The sequence below is a fragment of the Lolium rigidum genome, chromosome 1 (assembly GCF_022539505.1).
Source record: "Lolium rigidum isolate FL_2022 chromosome 1, APGP_CSIRO_Lrig_0.1, whole genome shotgun sequence".
Taxonomy (NCBI): Eukaryota; Viridiplantae; Streptophyta; class Magnoliopsida; order Poales; family Poaceae; genus Lolium; species Lolium rigidum.
In genome coordinates this window covers 73,383,700-73,404,636 of record NC_061508.1, presented here as the reverse complement: position 1 = coordinate 73,404,636, position 20,937 = coordinate 73,383,700, and the positions used below count along the sequence as shown (strand labels likewise).

The 20,937-nt window shown below is 49.6% G+C and overlaps 1 protein-coding gene across 1 annotated transcript; it reads left to right on the top strand.

Annotated features, from left to right (window-relative positions):
- The first annotated feature begins 2,651 nt into the window (after positions 1-2,651).
- Positions 2,652-17,447, top strand: LOC124675735. Its single transcript, XM_047211813.1, has 4 exons — positions 2,652-2,701; positions 3,732-3,744; positions 14,605-15,011; positions 16,869-17,447. The coding sequence occupies exons 2-4, from the start codon at positions 3,734-3,736 to the stop codon at positions 17,231-17,233; spliced, it is 783 nt and encodes a 260-aa protein (XP_047067769.1). The 5' UTR covers positions 2,652-2,701; positions 3,732-3,733; the 3' UTR covers positions 17,234-17,447.
- The last annotated feature ends 3,490 nt before the right edge of the window (positions 17,448-20,937 follow it).

Here is a 20,937-nt window from a genome sequence, read left to right as displayed (position 1 = left end):
ATCTCGTTAACACTTTGGATCTTCGAGGGTACGTCTCTTATCTATCTCGTTACTCAGATCTGGTAGCTAAGATCTTGGTGGTATTCGTTCTTGCGGTAGAATTTTTTATTTTCTATGCTACGAACCCATCAGGTTGGCCACGACAGGCCTGTTGCCGGCCATCAGCATGCCGAAAGGCACTTTCGGCCATCAGCACGCCGAAGCGTCCCTGGAGCAGGATTAAATCGCAAGGCCTGGCTCCTTCTTCCTCCTCTCGGTCCTGCCTTCTTCCTCTCTGTTTCGAAAACAGCACATAACCTCCACCGTTTTTACTCGATTTTGAAGCTAGTTTGCACCAAATCTACATCTTAGAAGTAGTATTAGCTCGAGGACACCCCAATCTATTGATGGGTTAGCTGGAGGAGGTGATTTCGTGGTGCTTTTTTGGAGCTATGGTGGTGGTGGTGGATGCTGTTGTTGGGTAAGGTGGTGGTGGAGCTGCTTGGTGGTGGTGGTGGTGCTTATCCAGTGATTGGAGGCTGCTGGATGGAGTTATTTCACATGCTTCAAGGGTAAACTCTAATCCCTCACTAATTTTATTGATAATGTGTGTATACGGTTATGGATAGTTAGATTGTGTAGGTAGTGTATTGTATTCAACGGTGCATCGTAATTGATGTGTGTAAATATTTTTTTAGGCCATCATAGCAATGTCCGAGTTAGCGAAATTTGTCGTGCACTATGGTGCCGGTACTTTCCACACAAATTAGTTGGGAGCTGACCTTAGTGAGTTTCCGTATATTGAGTTAGAGTTGATGGCCCCTAAAATATGGAGTGCTAATCAGTTGAAGGATTAGTTAACAAGGATTTTTGGGCTGAACCATCAAACATACAATGTATGTGTGTATGTATTATGGACCAAGTGAAGATCAAACATTTTGTGGTATTTGAGACCGATAAATCGGACCAGCGGCACGGGAACAGGTAAGTCCCCCTATTTTCGCATCTTGACGGCACGCCGCACCTCTCTCGGTTCTTGCCGGGCTGACAGGATTTCGAACCGCTTGGTGGTTTCAACCCGATCAAAGTCGTCAAATGCACCTCGACAACGGTCACTATCTTTTGTCCCCTAGTGCTCCATTGTGCCTTATACACTTTGCTAGCAGTCCGAGCAATATTTTGGGTAAGAATATGCGTAAACTGAAATGGGACTTCCGGGACTTCCTAGCATATGCAGGCCATGTTGTTCTGCCCAGGGAAGATTTTGAACTCATTTCATGGGAGTCAAGATTACCGCCTTACACTCGGCTTGTTCACTTGGTTTAGTATGTTCCAAGTTGTGTGGATGATAAGCCTGAAACATCCTTGTCAGGGAAGAAGCGTCCGACTTTATCTGCGTAGTAGTATTTTCAGAGATCCAATACTGCTATATATTGTATAGTGCTATGATTGTCAGAGTTTCTTTGTATTGCAATTGTGCATCAACCGGCACATCGAACTGTCTCGGTGCGCTAAGCAAAAAATTAGTACAGTTGGTTGCTTTGATGATGACTCTAATTCCATCCCGGGGATGGGAAGTATGCAAGGTGGTTGTGTAAGGTGCCAGAAACTTAGGCACTTGCTTCTTCTAAATTTTCATGGCTAGGGAGGGAGGCAACAGTGGTAGACAGCTGATTGTAACAAGAGCTCGTAGCCTCTTAACATATGGTTGTAATTCGCAAAGTCCATATCGTGGAATCTTCGTTATTTTGTTGCAAGTTAATCCTATTGTTTTGGACTATCCTACTGATTCGATTGCAAGTGAATCCTACTATCCTGGACTGGTGATTTGGTTATGTTGTGTTTGTGTTGAATATTGTGTACGAATTAGGTTATGTTTAGACTCTAAGTTGTAGATAGGTTATAATTAGTGTTCGAGTCGAACTCTAATAGCCTAAGCGTCACATATAATATGAGGGTCACCAGATGTTGTAACCTATAATGACTTGATAGCAGCAGGAGTGTAAGAGGAGTCGACGGCTTGTGCTTAGTGCCTAAGACGGTCAGGTGTTACGGTATCCATAGAAAGGATCGCCCCAAGTCATGCCCCGCTGAGTATGCAAGTTCTCTGAATTGCGGTAATGAATCTTGGTGTCGTCTTTGTGATGTGGTTGCTTGATTCATGATAGACCGACTAGACCTACGATAATAACAAGCGGTATCAAAGCGAGGTTAAACCTTCAAAATGTTAATCTAGAAGATAATGTTGTGATCGAAGGTCGTTCACGCGGATTCGCAAATCATTCGGCGGCGAGCGGCGTGAAGCTGATCGGAATACTACAGTGAGAGTCTAAGAAGAAATTGGGACAGCACAGCAGCATGCGGGAAGGCATCCATCCACACAAATAATAAATAAAATAATATTACTAGCAGAAGAGGCTAATCACATTGAGAAAACAACAAGCCACCAACCGTTCTGCAGATTCTTCCATTGCTGCTGCGACTTCTCAAGCGACCTCGCTCTGTCGATTCTGCTACGGGGCAGCGTGCGTAGATCATGGAAGCAGGCCAGATTAGGCCAGAAGAACTGATCAACGGCTATGCCAAGGCTCGGGCGGGCGCGCGGAACATCGTAAGCGCTTTCGGGGTCCTGGCGCTGCTCTGGTCCACCGTCGTCGTCCTCGGCGGCTTCGTCAGCGTCCTGAAGATGAAGGACTTCTGGTTTTCACCGTTCTCAGCTTTATAAGAGCATGTCTAACTGGCCCCGTATAACCCGCCCACCCCGTAAAATTCCGGCGACATACGGGGCAGGCGCGGTTCGGGCCGTCTAGCAGGTCCCGTATTCGGGCCGCCCCGTTTCGGCGGAATACGGGGCCCAGGAAATCGGCCCTTCGCCCCGTACATATAGTGGGCGCAGGTGCGAGTGAGGGGTTAACCCCTCACTCGCAACCCTAGCTCCGCCGCGCGCCGCCGCCTCCTCCTCCTGCTCCGGCGAGCAATTAGCCGCTCCCCGCGCCGCATTCCACCCCCAAGCTAGGATGGACTCCCGCCGCCGCGATGAGGCCTCGCCGGCGAGCGGATCGAAGCGATCCCGCTCGCCGGACACCGTCGAGGAAGCGTGGCGGCGGCAATGCAAGAGATCCGCCGCCGGCAGCCGTCGCGCGGCCTCGCAAGTACAACGGCGCCGCGTCCGTCCCGGAAAAGCTAATCGACTTCGCGCGGGGCGGCGCCGGTTCATCGAGGATCCGCCGATGAAGCCGATGAGCGGGCTCAAGTTCGACGAGTGGCGCGCCGACCGGGAGCGCCGCCGCCTGGGCGAAGGAGGCTTGGAGCAGCGGGAGCACCAGCGCTAGAAGAGCTCCGCTCGCCGGCGATGACGAGGAGGCCCCGACTTGTTGAAGGAGCTACGGCAGTTCTCGAAGGACGACGCCAAGAGGAAGAGGGCGGTCGAGGAAGAGGTGGCGGCGGCCATCGCCGCCGCGAAGGAGGCGGAGTTGCGGGAGGCGGAGGCGGAGGCGGACTCGTACCTAGTCGACCTCCCCGAGTAGGATCGCGCATTCTGGATGTAGAATCAATGAAATCCGTAGTATGATCAATGAAATCCGTAGTATGATCATTGAAATCGAACTTCCCGGGGTTTTTATTTTTGAAAATACGGGGCGAAATACGGGTTCTGCTAGACGGAATGGCTCTTTCGTTGCCAACTTTTCGATACGGGGCGAAAAAGCAGCCAGATACGGGGCAGAAATATAAGGGGCCTGCTAGACATGCTCTAATGGCTTGCAAGTAAGTTTATCTTCCAACCGTAGTAGCTTCTAGCTTGCCTTGTGTAGTAGCTTGGATTTATCTATCTTTTCCATCTATGGAGGTATAGCTTTTGCTGGTTACGGATCACCTTCATCTTTTCCCTTGTTATTAACATCTAGTACTGGTAATAGTAACAAGAGTAGATCAATCTTGAGATCATTACAATGGCTGACTGTTATATCGATATTATATACGCATGTGGTCACTGGTCCGTCGATTGCTCTGGTACTCTGCAATGTCACTAACTTACTAGTGGTATTACTGCAGCTTGTGTACCCAACCTATTTCTCATCCAAAAAAAAAACACCCTGCCACTTTTTTTTGTTTTGCTTCTGCCTAAATTTCGGTTCACTATCCGTCACAATGCTGATAAAACTGCGGCCGAACAAACCCGTTGCTTGGGCACAAGCGCACAATACAGCTCCGCAAACGGCATCATGTATCTTAGAACATGGTAATTTCTTGAATGAATCATCAATCAACGCGGAGTTGACTTTGCGAGATCCAGGGCTGCACCTTCTCTTGTTCGTTGTGGAACGATTTGCAGGGGGATTGCCAAACGAGTACATAGTTCAATTAAACTAGGCTTTGCCCAGAAAGATAGAGACAAGACAAAGGGCAATCAGTCACCGTCATCGTGGACTAATCTGGCAAAGGCCATCATAGCTCGCGCCGATGAATACGACAATCTAGAGGTATTTCTTTTAATCATTTTATACTGGTTTACAAGGGGCGCCTTTGGTTGCCTGCATCTATGTTGCTCGGATACGGCGATACGGATACGAATATGGATACCACGATACGCCGATACGGCGATTTTCGAAAAACAAGGATACGGGGATACGTTTGTATATATATAATTAACATTATTAAATTACTGATTTTTGCTCAAGAATGAAAATTTTAACTATATAGGAGTATAAGAATACTTTGACATAGTTGTTTGCCAAAAAAAGCTTTGGATCATCATTTGGAGGAATCACAGGAACACCATTCAGTTTCTGACATGCAAGAAGAGAAAGTAACAGCGGAGTATAAAATAGTCAATCCAGTAGACAATGATTAATCCAATTCAATCAAGGTGTTCTACAATCTATAATCTATATTTCGTGTCAATTGACCGAGATCCTCAGAATCATGCATGTGGCCTTACACATGAGTGTGGTTGAAGAAGGATTTGGCACACTAGCAATACAAATTCATGTATCGTACTAAAGAAGAACAGGAAACTTTGCTATCTCCAAAGAAGAACAGCAGGCATAGGCATGCACATACTATGAGTCAGTACAAATAATTAATCGAAATCAATAAAGGATTGCAGAGTGCAAGCGCCTTCCTCGCTACCACATGATTCCTCGAATTCCGGCGATCGGCGCTGGTTCCGGCAGCCCGGCCACGCCCGCCGCAGCAAGCGAGCAAAACCAATCTACGTTGGACCAAGCAGAAGCGATAGATTGAGATGGGAAGAGGAAAAACTGACCTGCAGTCCTGCGATGCAGCGGCGGAAGGCGAAGGGATCTGCTCGCCGGCGACCGGTCCGGCAGCGTAGTAGCACAGGTGGCCAGCGATTTGATGCGGCGTGCGGCGCCCAGGCGAAACGTCGGTGAGAAAGTGTGTTGTGTTGTATCGCTTCGTTTGTATTTTACAACGGGATTAGGGTATTCTCGTATCCCTCCTGTATCACGGCCGTATCCCACAGGTATCCGATTTATTTTCTTTTTTCTAAAAAACGAAAAATCGCCTGATACGTGCAGATACGTATCCAAGCGTATCCAATACGTATCCGCGTATCCGGCCGTGTCCGACCCCCGATACGCGGCATTTCAGCCGTATCCGTGCAACGTAGGCCTGCATATGATTTGGGTATGCTCGGTTGCAAACGGGACACAGGTAATAAAAGCTATGTTGTTTGGCTGACCGCGAAGATTTTTCTGCACCTGAGAGGAAAGACAACTCCCATTGTTTAGGTGCCTGTATAGGCGATTTTCTACATGGTGCAAACCACATCTTATTTGGTTGCATACATGATGGTGTTGTGGTAACCCTTTCATTTGAGTGGTGACGTTACCCAGTAGTGCTAACTGAATAATAACACATTCAACAACATTCAGTTCATCAAAAAGTGTTCGTAATACACATCAAGTAGTTACCCTATTGAGCGATGCATCATGGTAAAGCAACTATATTTATGATGCATCACAGGTTCATTACACGAGGACTTAGTATATACCACCTTGAACAAATTCATTATTACAGATCGGGGATCAGATTGAAAAAAGTCCTAGCTAATGGAGGCATACGAGACCACATCCAAAAATCAGCAGACCATGACCATCATCGGGAGGATGATGAAGAAGGAAGCAAAAGCACTAAGCAGGAAACTCCTTGCGTAGACAGGTCTTAAGCCATGTCCTCCTCTCCAATGCATGCAGCTGACGATACTCGACATACTCTTCTTTGTTGTCTGCAATGAAGTTGAGTGCCTTAACCAGCAAGTGAGGTTGGTACAGCTGGTCCTTGCAGATAAATCGGGGCTTGAAGTTTTTCTTTATCTGAGCATAGTTCGTGACCAGGGTAGCACTGCAATTCAGAAGAAACAAGTGTAAGGGCGGGTGACAATGGACTATTGTAAGATCAAAAAAAAAAGGAAATCCATGAAGTTTATTACCTTCAGTTACTCTTCTCTTCAACTCCAAGATAGAAGCAGCAACAATGTTCGCTCCACTGGAGAGTGCGATCAGATTTGATCTTGCTTATGACGCTCCACTTGGTCCTCCACTTTCGATGTGATTGTAGACCTGAAAAGTGCTGACATGTATGCCAGCGAATGCAAGAACATTATCAGGTACCTTCTTCATTTGTTCCTCTTTGAATCCCAGGTTAAAGTAGACGCTTGTATTGACGAACTTAACCAAGCGGTTCAGCATAAACTCGGACACATCTTTGGTTGCCAAAACATGGCATGTTTGTGTGCAAACATGGAATCATAAGCATTGACAAATGGAATAGAAAGATCAGAGGAGTCCAATGGTATGATCGCGCCCACATGACAAGTACCAGACGAACGTAGCTAAGCATTAGCACATAAATGTACTACCACATTCACATCAACTACCACATGCACATGCGTAAGTATTTGCACATCAATAAACTAGCACATTCACATCAGTAAGAATTTGCACATCAATAAACCACCATAAGCTACAGCCACAAAAAAGAGCCTCCTTACAGTCAGAGGATCAACACGCAATACAGAGGTTGGGAAGAAGGAGACCTTGGTGCAAAAGCATGCATCACAACCATCCCCTGCTAGAGTCAGATCCAACCACGATAACCGTCCTCGTGCTAGAGTCAGATCCAACCACGACTTACGATGAAAGAATGTCCTACAATGGAGGCTCTCAAATCTCCCTGTGTACCTACAAGTTCTAATAGATCTAAGACTATGGTTTGCAGAATCTTACAACAACCGCAGTGATCGACGCATGTAGAGGAAGAAGACGATAGTTCGCGGCCAATCGCCGCCACCAACCTCGCCGACCTTGCGGGTGAGGACGAGTCGGCCATGTCGCTAGATCTTGAAGGGTGGATGAGCTCGAAATGAGGGGGGGATTTGGAATTGGCGGTGAGAGAGCCACCCCTATATACGTTGGCTAAATTTTTAAGGCGGTGACCGAATTCATCTCGCCGATTTTTCATCGTTCCCCTCGAGCTTGCACCATCTCCCCTCGGTGGCTCTACGGGAACGCGACATTGTCGCTTTTTGCGGAGACGAGGGTGGCTCACGAGAAAAGACCGATTCAGACGCTCCTCCCGAGCCTGCCCCAGGGGTGTTTTAGGAACCATGTTGTGCAACAACGCGTGGTAGCCCAGGAAACCCAACGGCAAAAAAAATGCAGCCCCGATGTGAGCCAAGGGGAGCCCAGGATACCAAACACGCACAAGGCCACCGCATATTCCAGAAAAAATTGACCATTTATCTTGTTAATAAAATGTAAGGTACATAGTATCATAAAAAATATTTCATTGAAAACTTTCTAATGGTATAATCTTAGAATATATCTCATGTTTTTTAACCAAACAAATGGTTGAAGTTTTTTCTAGAAGTACATAATGGCCTAATAATTCAATATGGAGACAAAATAAAGGATGTGGTTTAGGTCCCCGGATCTTAACATTTTAAGATGGGGTGGTAAGCCAAAATATCACACTGGAGAGGGAACAAAACATTATGAAAAACTAGATAAGTACCACATCATGGCAAGCAACCTGAAACATCTAACTGTTTTTCTTATACTCGTTATCAGTCACCCAATGGATTGACCAAAAGTGGTGAGATTGCCCTAGACTAGCATGAGATTATGCACCTCCTTCTTGACAAAGATCATCGCCTCATATGCACGATGCGATATACGAAGCCTAACTCAGTTTCCAGTTGTAATACATCAACCACTCTTAGGCATTCAATAGTTGCTCCTACTTCTGACAGCTCTGTAGGCTCTAGGATGGCCCCACAACCGGTCTCTCCAACGCAATAGGTGTTCACTAGTGCGTACATAGTGGATCACCAAAAGTGATGAGAATGCTAGGCACTATCATGCGGATGTGCACATTCGTTCTTGAAAAAAGTTGTCGCGCCATACACATAAGGGCATCACCTATATATGAGGTTAACTTTTGCTCATAGCTTATGGAAATAGCTACAATGTATAAAGTGTACTTTCCTATAAGATAGGTCCCACATGTCATTCAAAGTACGCATCATGCAAGAGAAAGGAGGATCGAGAAATGATTTTTTTAAACCTTATGGATAGCCCACAAGCTTGTGGTAGACCTTAAGCTTAAGGTGAACTTTGTAGATAGCCACTATATATAAGATGAACCATGAGGGTTGCCACATATGACTTATGGTGTGCTATTTTGCACACATAGTGGATGCCCTAAAGGGATGTAAAAGCTTGGCTACCAATTCTAATACCTTGTCCACTCCCGGATCCGCCTATTAGCAATTCAGGCTCAAGAATGGCTCCACAAATCAACATGTGTCTCCAGAAGATTACGCATCCCAAATTGCTCATAGCTAAGCACGGATTCCCAAGGGTTTCTTTGGAGATGAGGATTTAGAAAAGAAGATGCATTGTACTAGTAATCTAGTATAGATATTTTTGAGGGGAAACGAGGGCTTTTATATTCATTAACAATGTCAAAAGTATGTATCTGTAATATCAGAAAATCTAGGAGCCAAACGTGATGGCCCATAGGAAGCTAACATAGCCACCTGGCGTAAAGATCTTATCAAAATTATAAGCCTTGTTCAAAGATGTGGCGGAGCACATCCCAAAAAAAAGATGTGGTGGAGCTAGGCCCAAGATAATAATGAATATGCCTAATGCTGGCCATCGGGCCGAGCCTTTTTGGGCCACTAGAAAGCACGACTAGAGGCACGGGAGCCGGCATGGAAACGGCATGAAATTACATATATACGGGAAAATACGAAAAATGCACGACACGAAATTACATATTTACGAAAAAATACTAAAAAATTGAAGTTTCTGGTGTTCAAACCCTGCTCTCCTAGAGGCACAACTCTTGCACCACTATGGTGCTTCAGTGTTAGTGATAACTCTGGAGCCTGCATAGTTTTGAACAACATATGTGGCCTCGTGCTACGTCCACTCAGGCTCAAACAAGTCGAATCTGCTAGGCCATGCACCAATTATTCGGGCCATGCTATTTTTCAGTGTGATGCATGCGGGTCTGCATGGCCCGGCAAGAAAGGAATCGTGCCTAACTAGGCTGGGTTGTGCCTACCATTGTGCGTGCCTAGACCATGCCGGGCCGGCCCGATGGCCAGCATAAACAATTTACCGCTCCAGTGCGGGAGCGAATATGTCAAGCATTGAAGCGCGAGTTAGTTGGGCCGACCTACTAGCGCTAGGCATAGCCGGTTTTCTTCCTGTTATTTTTGTTTTCCACAGTATTTCGCGGTTTTCTGTAATTTGTAAGGTTTCTTACCTGGTTTTGTGAGTTTCTCCCTCTGGTTTTTTTCTTTTCTATTCTATTTCTATTTTTTATTGATAAAAAGCTGAACATTTTTAGATTTTGAACATTATTAAAGATGAACCATTTTTTAAATCCGAACATTTAAAAAAATAGAACACTTTTCACATTTGAACATTTTCCAAATTCTATCAACTTTAATCTAAACAGTTTTGAAATCTAAAAATATCAAAGAAAAAATAAAAATAAAAACGAAAAGATGCAGAAAGCAAATTGCTACCGGGCTAGCCCAACAAGGGAATATGGGCTCCAAGTTTCATACGGAAAAAGTTTGCCCGGGGCAGCCCACGTAACCCAACTCGTTGCTCACCGCTCGGTCGAAGAAACCATCGAGGCCTCGACCTTTAAGCTCGGCTGGCCCTGCTCCCTCCCGCCGCCGCGCGACCGCCACGCCAACGCGGCCACGCCGGCAGGCCGCCTTGCCATCTCCGCCGGTCCCCGCCCCTGCCTACTTGGCCGTCCTGCACGCGGTGCCCTGGCTGGCTTCCACCTGCTGCCCTCCTCGGCCATGCTCTTCCGCGCCGCGCGACCTACGGCCGGCGCCGCCGCCCGCTTTCTGCGGCAGTGCCTCGGCCTCCTCCGCCCTCAATTCCTCTCAGGGGGCTGATTCCTCTCTTCGTCAGTCCAACTGCAGAAAACTCGTGCAGAATTGCTGATTGCTCTCCGTCCACGTCTCGGCTGCGGCTCCTCTCTACTAGGTAATTTCTTGTTTTAGGGACATAGAACGAAGAGGTTATGCCTGATTGAGTGATTCTGGTGTGGTTTAACCATTTCTTGTACTCTCGCCGTCCATAAATTGGTGACTCAACTTTACCATACCTAGACAAGGTTTTTTTCCATTGATCTCAACATCGAACTAATCAACAAATGCAAATCCTCAACTTTTATGTGCTATGACAAGATTTTTTTTTAATACGAAAAGCTAAGGATGTTCTTTTTCAAAATCGAATTCGATTTTTGAAAAGAATGGATTCGGCTATCGATTACCCAGAAGTATTTAGCCTTGCAAGCTAGTCCTTGCTGATTCACTAGTTTTATTCGCTTAGTTTTCGTCCTGGGGGTTTCCTCTTCAAAATTACAAGGAGGGTCTGAGCCCCCTGGATCTCATCATGTTCAACTTGCAACTCCCTCTGTGGCAGCAAAGGCTTTCCTAAAGGCAGGTCGTCCTAATGCCAGATGGACAAGTCTTATGTTTTTCTCAGCCACACGATTTCCCAAACTAAAAGACTGGCGCGCTGCTAAGCCTGGTTGGTATCCCGCCACCAGAGCCCGCCGGTGGGATAAGAAGGCATGCCCGATTGTCCCACTTAGAGCATCTCCAACATACGCGCTAAATCGCGGCGCGCTATACCGGTGATTGGGCGCGCTGTATACCGCTGGCGCGCGGTATAGCGAATTTGCCTCCGACAGAGGCTCTATTTTGCAGCGCGCGTTGGTGTGCGAAAAACGCACCTCCGGCAGAGGCTCTATTTTGCAGCGCGCGCGTCACAAACTGCTAATCCGACCGTTTTTTTTGAAAATTCATCAAACAAATTATGAAAATATGATCGAAAATACGAATATATTTTAAAAGTGCAACGATACAATGCGACATTTAAACGAAAATACTAAAATAAACTACTCCTCCGACTGGTCGTCGGACTCCCAGTCGAAGTCGGAGCTGCTCAGTGTCGTGTCCGAGAGCTCCACTGGAAGTCGGAGGAGGAGGAGGAGAGGACGATGGTCGACGGCCCTGCGCCGTTCTTCTTTTCCTCCTTTCTCCTCGCCGCCGCCTCGGCCCTCGCCTTCTTCCTCGCCGCGGACTCGGCGCGGCGCTTCTCGCGGCTCGCCTTTTTCTTCGCTTTCATCGCCGCCTTCTCCTCCTCCTTCTGCGCGTGGCGTCCGTAGAAGGCCTCCGTGGCGGCGGCGGCGCCAGCATCTCTGCTTGCTCCCGCGTGAAGACGTCGTGGAAGTTCATCGTACGCCGGGAGCGGCCGAGCCGCCAGGCGACGGCGTCGTACGCCCGCGTCGCCTCGTGCCGGAGCGGATTTCCGCGTCGAACCGGCCGCTCGGCCGCGCCCGGACACCGTGGTAGCCGGAGGAGGGGCGGCGGCGCGGAGGCTTCTCGTGGAGGCGGCGCGGTCGGAGGTGGAGCGGCGCGGGAGGGAGAGAGGCGAGGAGGGAGACGGACGCGTGGAGGAAGTGGCAGTTGGACGCGTTCGCGCGTGGCGTGTTTATAGCGCGCGGCACGCGGCAAGTTTCCCGCGCGGGATAGCGCGAAAGCGCGCGGGCGGCAAATTTTTTAGCGCGCGCGCCTTTTTCCCGCCTCCGCTGGAGCAGCGCGGCAGCGCCCGCGCGCGGCAAACCGGCGGTTTTTTTTGCCGCGCGGGGCTTTTAGCGCGCCTGTTGGAGATGCTCTTATGGGGGCACCGGTGTAGGTACCAAATATCGGGGGACACCGGCTCCCAGTCGCAGCCCCCAAACGTGCCCCCCAAATAGAATTAACAAATTCAAACACGAATATAGATCCCTGATCACATAGTTTTGGCGTCTACTAATCGATCATATAGTCTCGACAATCACGTCGTTGCAAATCAATGTCTAGCGAACCAGAAAAAGGGGCACGCAGGCCGACATTACATAGCCGCGGAAATCAAAGGGCGGGATCATCCACCGGGGTGAAAGGCACCTCTTCTGGGATTGCCGATGGTGGAGTAGGGATCGCTGATGATGTCATGGTCGTTAGCGAGGTCGCTGATGGCGTCTAGGTCGCCTGTGGTGTAGTGGTGGTTGGCTGGGCCGCTGGTGGAGTTCTCCTCTCAGCCAGGATCATGGCGTGTTGTTCGGCGCACAACGCCTTAACTTCGTCGTCCATGCCGCTTGTGTCGACCATCAACATCGCCAGGTCATCCTTCCTCTTCTTCGCCGCCATAGTGTCCTTGTTCAGGTCGAGCTTGATGTCCTGCCTCTCGATGACCGACACCCACCTTGCCTCCGCGACCACCTCCATCTGTGCGGCATGCTTTGCCCGCTTGGCGGCGCGCGTCACGGCGTCAGCTATGCACACCAGGATGGATGAGTGTAGCTTCTCGATGGCCGGCGTTGTGTTCCTCAATGCCTTGGCCTTCTTGCTCCAAACGGGCCGGCCGTCAGCGGCTGGCGCTGGCCGCACGGTGGGGTCGTACACGGCATTGGCCTTGGCGAAGGCAGTCCGCGTATCCGTTCACTTGTCACATGTCTCGATCTAGGCGAAGACGTGGATAAACTTGAATTCAACATTGTCGTTGTTCTCACGCTAGGCGGCGGTCATGGCGTGCATCTGCAATGCCCAACAAAAATGTAGCATCACACAAACGGCCTAAAAAATTGCCGACAACGCACAATGAAGGAGAGAACCGGGAGAGGTGTGGCGTGCCGTTACCTTGCTTTTCTTGGAACACCGGCCCTAGCGCCGGTGACGCGCTTGACGGAGAGGGCGACGAGACGGTGCTTGGCTCCCCCGCGCAGAAAGCATGTACTAGGGGCGGCGCCCCCATCCCCGCCATGGTAGCGGCCCTCTGCATCATGGCCGCCTCCATCGCCTCCGACGCCAACTCCTTCTACTCCCTTGCCTTCTGATGTCTCTACCGGCAGCTGGCGTTCTCCACCTGCCGGCTCTCGAGGTTGAAGGCCCACTCAGCATTGGTCATCCCCCCCGGCTGCTCCTTCTCGGGCTTTCCCTTCTTCTTCGGGGGCCCGTCCGCCGCCGCCCGGGGAGCTACGTACCACGGCTCGCGGCAGTGTCTCGGCTTGGCTGGGGAAAATGGGCGGGAGTGGTCGGTGAGGCGGGAGCCGATCTGTGTGATGTGGTGGAAAATGGAGGGAAATAGAATGATTTTGGAGGGAAAATTAGCAATGTCCCGCCAATAGGGCTAGCCCGCCGGCATACCGCTAGACTCCCTCTGATTTGGGTTTGACCTGGGGGCGCTGGATGAATAGTCAGCACGCACTGGTACAAAACCTAATTTGGGCGCCGCGGCTGGGCACGATTTTTTGCGCCGGCACCCCCATTTGGGGGGGGGGTTTGGGGGGGGGGGGAGTGAAGATGCTCTTAGCCTGATTAATTTGGGAAGGCAAGATCGGGTGGGAAATGGTCACCCCGTGTTCGTCCTGCTTGCAGGCTAAAGTTGGCAACTAGGAAAATCAGCTTGTTCTTTTGGTCCGTTGAGCGAAGCCATGCAAAAAAAAAAAAAAAAAAAAAACTCCTCACATGCAACATGTCATGCATTTTCAATGATAACATGAGATGCAAAGAAAAAATATCTAGATTTATGGGGCAACTAGTATTTCCAAGTCAACACAAATAATAGACAAATTGATGACATAAACACAGCTTCCACTAATCTCAATCCATTCTTACCTTTGGCTTTGTATCGGTGATGGATTCTTGTAAAGATCGGTATGTTTTTTCAGCAAATAAAGAATGTGGTCAACCTATTTTGTCACAAATTACCACATGATAATTTCAAAATCAATACGCTGGCAAATGACATTTAGTATATCCATAATCTCGTCATGACGAAGCACATAGTGAAGACAGGTTGTAAATCCGATTCAAGGTTTGAGGATTAGCATGGTTTCCTTATTTAGGATGGTAAAGATATTCTGAATTGTTGATTTTACAACGAATCTTGATGATGTCATTGTTCTTGTTATGTATGGACATATGTATGTGGCTCCAATTCTTCAATATGGCTACGATTTGCACAATATTAGCGTCAACATATAATCTTGTTCCTCGCTAATATGACCAGAAAACAGGGTGACAACACTTCTGGACATCAAGAATGCTGACATTTACGTAGCAGAGGCAGAAATATTGTGTGCAATGCGCGCGCGCAATGCACGAGAAGACCGCAGCAGGACGCCTATGATATCCGTGCTGGTGGCGGCCAAGTATATTTTGATGTTATGTGTCGCGTTCGTCGTTGGGTTGTCGACATACGTGTGCTTCGCGATCTCGGTGGCGCGGCTAGTACAACGGGATTACGGCGACGCAGGTGGGGACGCTGCCAACAAAGCCAAACTGGAGGCGGCGCTGGACATCTTCTACGCTCTTGTTCTGATCCAGACAGCTTTCAGAATTTACTGGGCAGTACTCGGCAGCCAAGATCTGTGTACGCCGGTGAGCGATGAATGTGGATTCGCAGGCTGGGGTCCCAAACTAGTTAGAGCAGGTCTAACAGACCCCGTAAAAGGGGCAAACCCGTATAATAACCGCTGGTTTGAGGGTTTCGGCTCTACCCGGCCGTCTAGCACGCCCCGTAAAAACGCCCCCCAAATCGTTTTTTGCTGTTTTCGAGCACGGGGCGGGTCCTCGCCCCTACTTGTGCGGGGTGGGAGCGGGGATAGTGGGCGAAGCCGGCATCCCAATTCCAAAAGCGCGCGCGACATTTCGGCTTCCCCACCCGTTTTCCCCCGTTTTCCCCGCGCGCCGCCGCCGCCACCCGCGCGCCGCCGCCGCAATCCGTCGGATCCGTGCCCCTCCGCCGTCCGCCCAGCCTCGTCGAGGTTCTTCGACGCCCGCCGCACCTCCGCCGCGCCCCGCCGAAGTTCCGCGTCCCTCCGCGCGCCGCCCGCCCTCCCGCCGTGGTCTTCTCCGCCGGTGAGTATTCCGCCGCGTTCTTCTTCGTTGCCGCCGGTAAATTGGTCGGATTTGGGGCTGATGTATGGTACACCGTGGTAGATGGCTTCGGAGGATGTGCACATGGCGGATTTGGACGCGACGACCACCGATTGGTCGTCGTCGGATTCCGGCGATTCGGATATCGACGAGCTGCTCAACGACGATGAGACGGAGATGATGCTGCTCCTGTTCGGCTTGAAGCAAATGGAGGACCGCATGAAGCTGCTGGATCAGCGGAAAGGATCCGTGATGGGGCGTATGTGCATTCCGCGGAACCGCGCGCTCGGCCACGAGCAGCTGATGCAAGATTATTTCGCCGAGGTACCGACCTATCCTCCCCGCCTCTTCCGTAGACGGTACCGAATGCGTAGGACTTTGTTCGAGAAAATCGTCAAAGATTGCGAGGCAAATTGCGATTATTTCAAGCAAAAAAGAAATGCCGCCCAAGTCATGGGATTTAGCCCATACCAAAAAATTTCCGCCGCCATGAGGGTTATTGCATACGGTATACCAAGCAGATTATACCGATGAGTACCTTCGCATTGGTGTGCAAACAACCACGGATTGCGTGCGTATGTTTGCCAAGATGGTGATCAAGTTGTATGGAGAGAAGTATCTCCGAGCTCCAAATGAGGATGATACAAAAAGGCTCATGGAGATCAATGAAAAGAGGGGGTGGCCGGGGATGCTTGGTAGTTTGGATTGCATGCATTGGACATGGAAAAATTGTCCAAAAGCATGGCATGGCATGTATTGTGGCAAAAGCCGTGATGCTACCATTGTTCTTGAAGCTGTGGCCTCTCAAGACTTATGGATTTGGCATGTTTTTTTTGGATTGCCGGGGACACTCAACGACATCAACATCTTGAATAGATCCCCTTTGTTTGCAAGACTAGTTAAGGGTGATGCTCCACCTTGTAACTACAAAGTTATGAACAATGAGTACACCATGGGGTACTATCTCACAGATGACATCAACATCTTGAATAGATCCCCTTTGTTTGCAAGACTAGTTAAGGGTGATGCTCCACCTTGTAACTACAAAGTTGTATGTGTGAAACATTTGTTATTTGTTTAATTCTTCCATTAGAACATTTGTTGACATTTCCGAGAAACATTATTGTAATAATTAAGACGATTATTGTGTGATGTAAAACATTTATTTTATGTGAATGGTGTGTTGGTTCTAATATGCAATTTGTCAAAAACCCTGTTTTGAGGGTCGAAACTCGGACGAGCTAGAGACTCGTTTCACCCCGTAAAACAGAATATTCTGTTTTACGGGGTGGGAAACGGGGTCTGCTAGCTCGTCCGAGTTTTCGGCCGGCGAAAAGTGAATACAGGGCCCTCTACTCGCGTTTTAAGGGGCGAAAAAATACGGGGCCTGTTAGACATGCTCTTAGGAGATATGAAGCAGACACCCAAATCAGCTGTAATAAGGAAGAACCTCTGCCACGGGGCTGGAACTTGATCACATACGCTGTTGTGCTGCTGGAGTCTGCGTCACTGGATGACCGTCTTTCAGGAGCCAGGGTGCTAGACACTTTCGTGGAACAGGGCATACTTGTACGCAAAGAGCTACTATCTTCCAGGCAATCTGTTCAGAATCTGATGGGAATGATTGACAGTAGAGGCGTCACAGCGCATGACAGCGAGATCAGAGAGCGTGCCGGGAGGATTGTAGCTCATATTGCCGGTGATCTTCTCACAACACAGTTCCCGGCACGCTACGATGCGTATGTTCCTTACTTGAAGCAAGTATAGAGCAAACTCTCGACTTAAAATCCAGCAGTCTGGCATCACAAGCTTCGGATCTAGGAGGTGTCCACTTATCATTGGCGATTCCCGAGCAAACTGACCATCAGCAACAGCAATTGGAGCGGAAAGTTCCGTGGTACGGTCGAGTGATAGATATATTGTTCGATACAGAGCCAGACTTTAGACATGGACACACCTTTGTGTCAAAAGGAACCAAAGAGCTGATTTTTTTTTTTTTTAAACAGAAGGCTCGAAAGCCCAGCTTTGAATTAACAAAGCCATCAACCGGCCAGGAGTTACAACAGGACACCACACCACGCACACCACGGCAAGAAAGATACAAGGGTACACACAGAACGAATTACAACACTGCACTAAGAGCGAGCGCGAGTGCGGACCGCCGTTGTTCGACACCAAGGACACCAGACCGGAGGCACGGCGAGGCACTCGCCCGGAGCCAAATTGTAGTCTTGAATCCGAGGAGAACAGCCGGGACTCCGAGCACCGTGAAGCACCAACTTGTTCTCATGCCGAAGAGGGTCCTCGCCCTCTCGCCCGGCTCGAAGGCGTCGAACCATCGAACATGAGAGAAGCTCACCCGAGAGCTGCAGAGGTGTTGGGCTCCGGACTCGACGCCACCCCGGAGAAGACTACCTTGACGAAGATCACACCATACCGGCCACACCGCTGAGCACTTGGACATCCACCAGCCGACGAGAAATCCGCCGGGAGCACTCGGCAGAGGACGGGCAGACGCCGTCGACACACGCATACGGGCTAGAGATCACCGCAGCTGCTCAAGGACCGACATTGCCCAAAGCCGCAACCTTCGGCTCCGCCACCCTACCCAAACCTCCCCGTGCGGCGCCTCCAAGAAGGTCACGGCGCAGCAGCGCGTCGCCGCCGCCCAATCAGCGAGATTTTGGACTTTCGTCCGGGAGGTTGGGAGAAGGTGAACAGGAGCCAAGACCAGCAGCTACTAGATCCACGCCGCAGACGCCGCCCGCCGCCGCCTCGCATCCCGAGGAGTCGAGGACGCCGGACCGAGGCACCCACCACGATGCCCGCCGCAGGACATCGGGGGAGACGAAGCCAGCGCCCTCGCCGCTCGCCGGCCGGACGCATCGGGGCCGCCCACCCGAGGCAGCCCGGATGAGGCCCGGACCTAGGCCCGCCGGCCCAGATCCGGGCCCGCCGCCGCCACCCATGGCTACGGGCACGTCGTCGCGAGGCCGCGCCGGCCCGGCCGAGAGCCGCGCCGCCACCCCGCCGGAGTTGTGTCTTCACCACGCCGTGGTCGGCCACCGCGCCGCCGCGCCGGACGTCGAGCACGGCGCCCCGGCGACCGTGCCATCCCGCGCCACCACGGCCCACGCGGGGAGAGAGAGCCCCGCCGCCGCCGGCGCGCCGGGGCTTTGCCCGGCGGCGCCTTCTGGCGGCGGCGAGGGAGGGACGGGGGGAGGAGGGGCTGGAGGTTGGGCGAGGCGAGGGTTTCGCCCTGCGCTCGCGGGAGCGGCAGGACGAAACGGTTTTCAAGAGCCTCTTCTTCACTCTCAAGGGTTGCTGATTCTGGAGAGGCTCACGCAGGACCAAGACAATTGTACGGCGATATGCAACCACCCAAGGCTGCTCTCTAAGATCACGTCATCGATAACAACCCACCAGGATTTCGGCAACAATGCATATGACCAGACATGGGTTGAAATGCTAAGCCGGTCTCTCACGGTGATGAGAAGACTAATTACCAGTCCTGGAGATGACGCCGCGAAGCTGTGCCACGGGATCTCGTGTAACCCGGTCGCTGTCAGAAATTTGATTGATATTCTCGAGAGTGACAACAAAGGTGCCAAAGAACTGCGTGAACAATCCTTGGAGATTCTCACGGAGCTAGCATTGGAAGACTCGTTTAGACAACAACCATTTAATGAGTTTGGTACAGCTACAAGCATCATGGAGGAGTTCATACAGATTCTGCTACACATCTTGTTTGAGGATGAGGACGTCAGTGGTGAAGTAGACAGACTGAAACGCAAGAGGCTCACGAGAAAAGCAGGGGAAGCACTGGCTAGATTGCTTGGCATTCTAGGTGCCATTAGCACCACAGATGTCTTAATCAATTCAGCAGAAAATGGGCATGGCAATGCTAATGATCTACCTCGCAGGGAAGACACGTGCGCGTCCAACATGTTGATAAAGGTATATCTCTCCCTAAGGATGCTTCCGCTTAATCTTATTCATGTTTCCGCATATGCCATTGTGTGTACGTCTCTTGTCTGTATTATAGAACTCATTTTCTTGTGTACTCCCTCCGTTCCATAAAATGGTCCTGCAGGTACTCCATAAACTGTTATCTACAAAACCTGAAACACCAGCAGCTGCAATGACACCATGTGTTGCAACTAATGGTTCTTCTGCAGAAACCGTGGCCCAATGCCAGCCACCAACACAAGATGCTGACAGCATACGGCCATCCACCCAGGAGACGGAAGAACAATCCGAGGAAAGAAAGCTGACTGCAGCCATGCTATCCGTTATAGTGGTGATATGCACCAAATATGATGTCAGTAAAGATGATTTTGCTCGTGACGCCCCTGATGATGCAGCCTTGGCGATGAAGCTTAAGGAGATTATAGAAATAAACCAAGACATCGAGCCTGACTGCTTAAGAATTGTGAAACTTTCCTGCCATGTGGTAATAAGAATTGCTAAGCTCAAGCCCAGCTGTGTCATGGAATTCAACCGGCATAGTTTCGAGAAAGTATTGTCCGAGGCTGCCAAGACATTGTCTGATCTTGATAACTGCATGCTTTTTGCTGGCGATGACCGTGAGGTAACCAAGCCGGTCAAGTCTCTCCCTGCTCTCGTGAAAGAAGCACAGAGAGCTATTCTCCAAAGCACATGAAATGGGGATTGTATTTAGGAGTAGTTCAGAGAATTTTTCTCTTTAAAAAACGTTTGAGGCTTCGTCATTTTTTATGCAGACGTGGAATTGCTGTTCTTCAGATTATTGCAAGAGTACTTTCCCATGAGTTGAAAATCGGGGAGGATTTTGCCCTCTCAGTGTTCTCCTCGAAATAGGCTTTCATTCCGCAATATTAAAATGAAAACCACACATTGTGCTATTCAATGTTTTTCTTTAAACTATCGTATAATCAAGTTTCAGAGATACATGCGGAGAAGTGGTCACGCCAGCGCAGGGCGGCCTCCTTTTGAGTTTGGTCCTTAAAACGATACAGCCAAAGCAAGAGATCAGTGACTACATTGGACAGAGTTGTAGCAGCTGAGAGTATGTCACTTCTGAAGACAAATGCAGAGTTCTATTCAATGTTACCGTGTATTGTTTCTTCACTATCAATACATATTCTGGTACTTGCCCAAAAAAGATCATGGTCAGAGAGAAGTCGCGAAATAGGAGGAGACCCACCCACTAGCAAAACGGTTTTGCTGAATAGAGCGAAATGATGTGGGCAGCTTCAGGGCCTGGTTCTCTCGAAATCAGTACATTTGGTCCATTTGATGATAACTCTAACTCCAGTGTTTTGAATTAAATGATGCCAGGAAAAGGGCATATGATTGCGGAAATACGAGAGTGAAACAGAAAAGAAAAGTGCATCGTCACTTAATATCCTGAAACAAATGAGCAATTTGATTTGGGCATTCTACCTAACTTATCAAAAAATTAAAACATTTCCGTAAAAAAAAATTAAAAC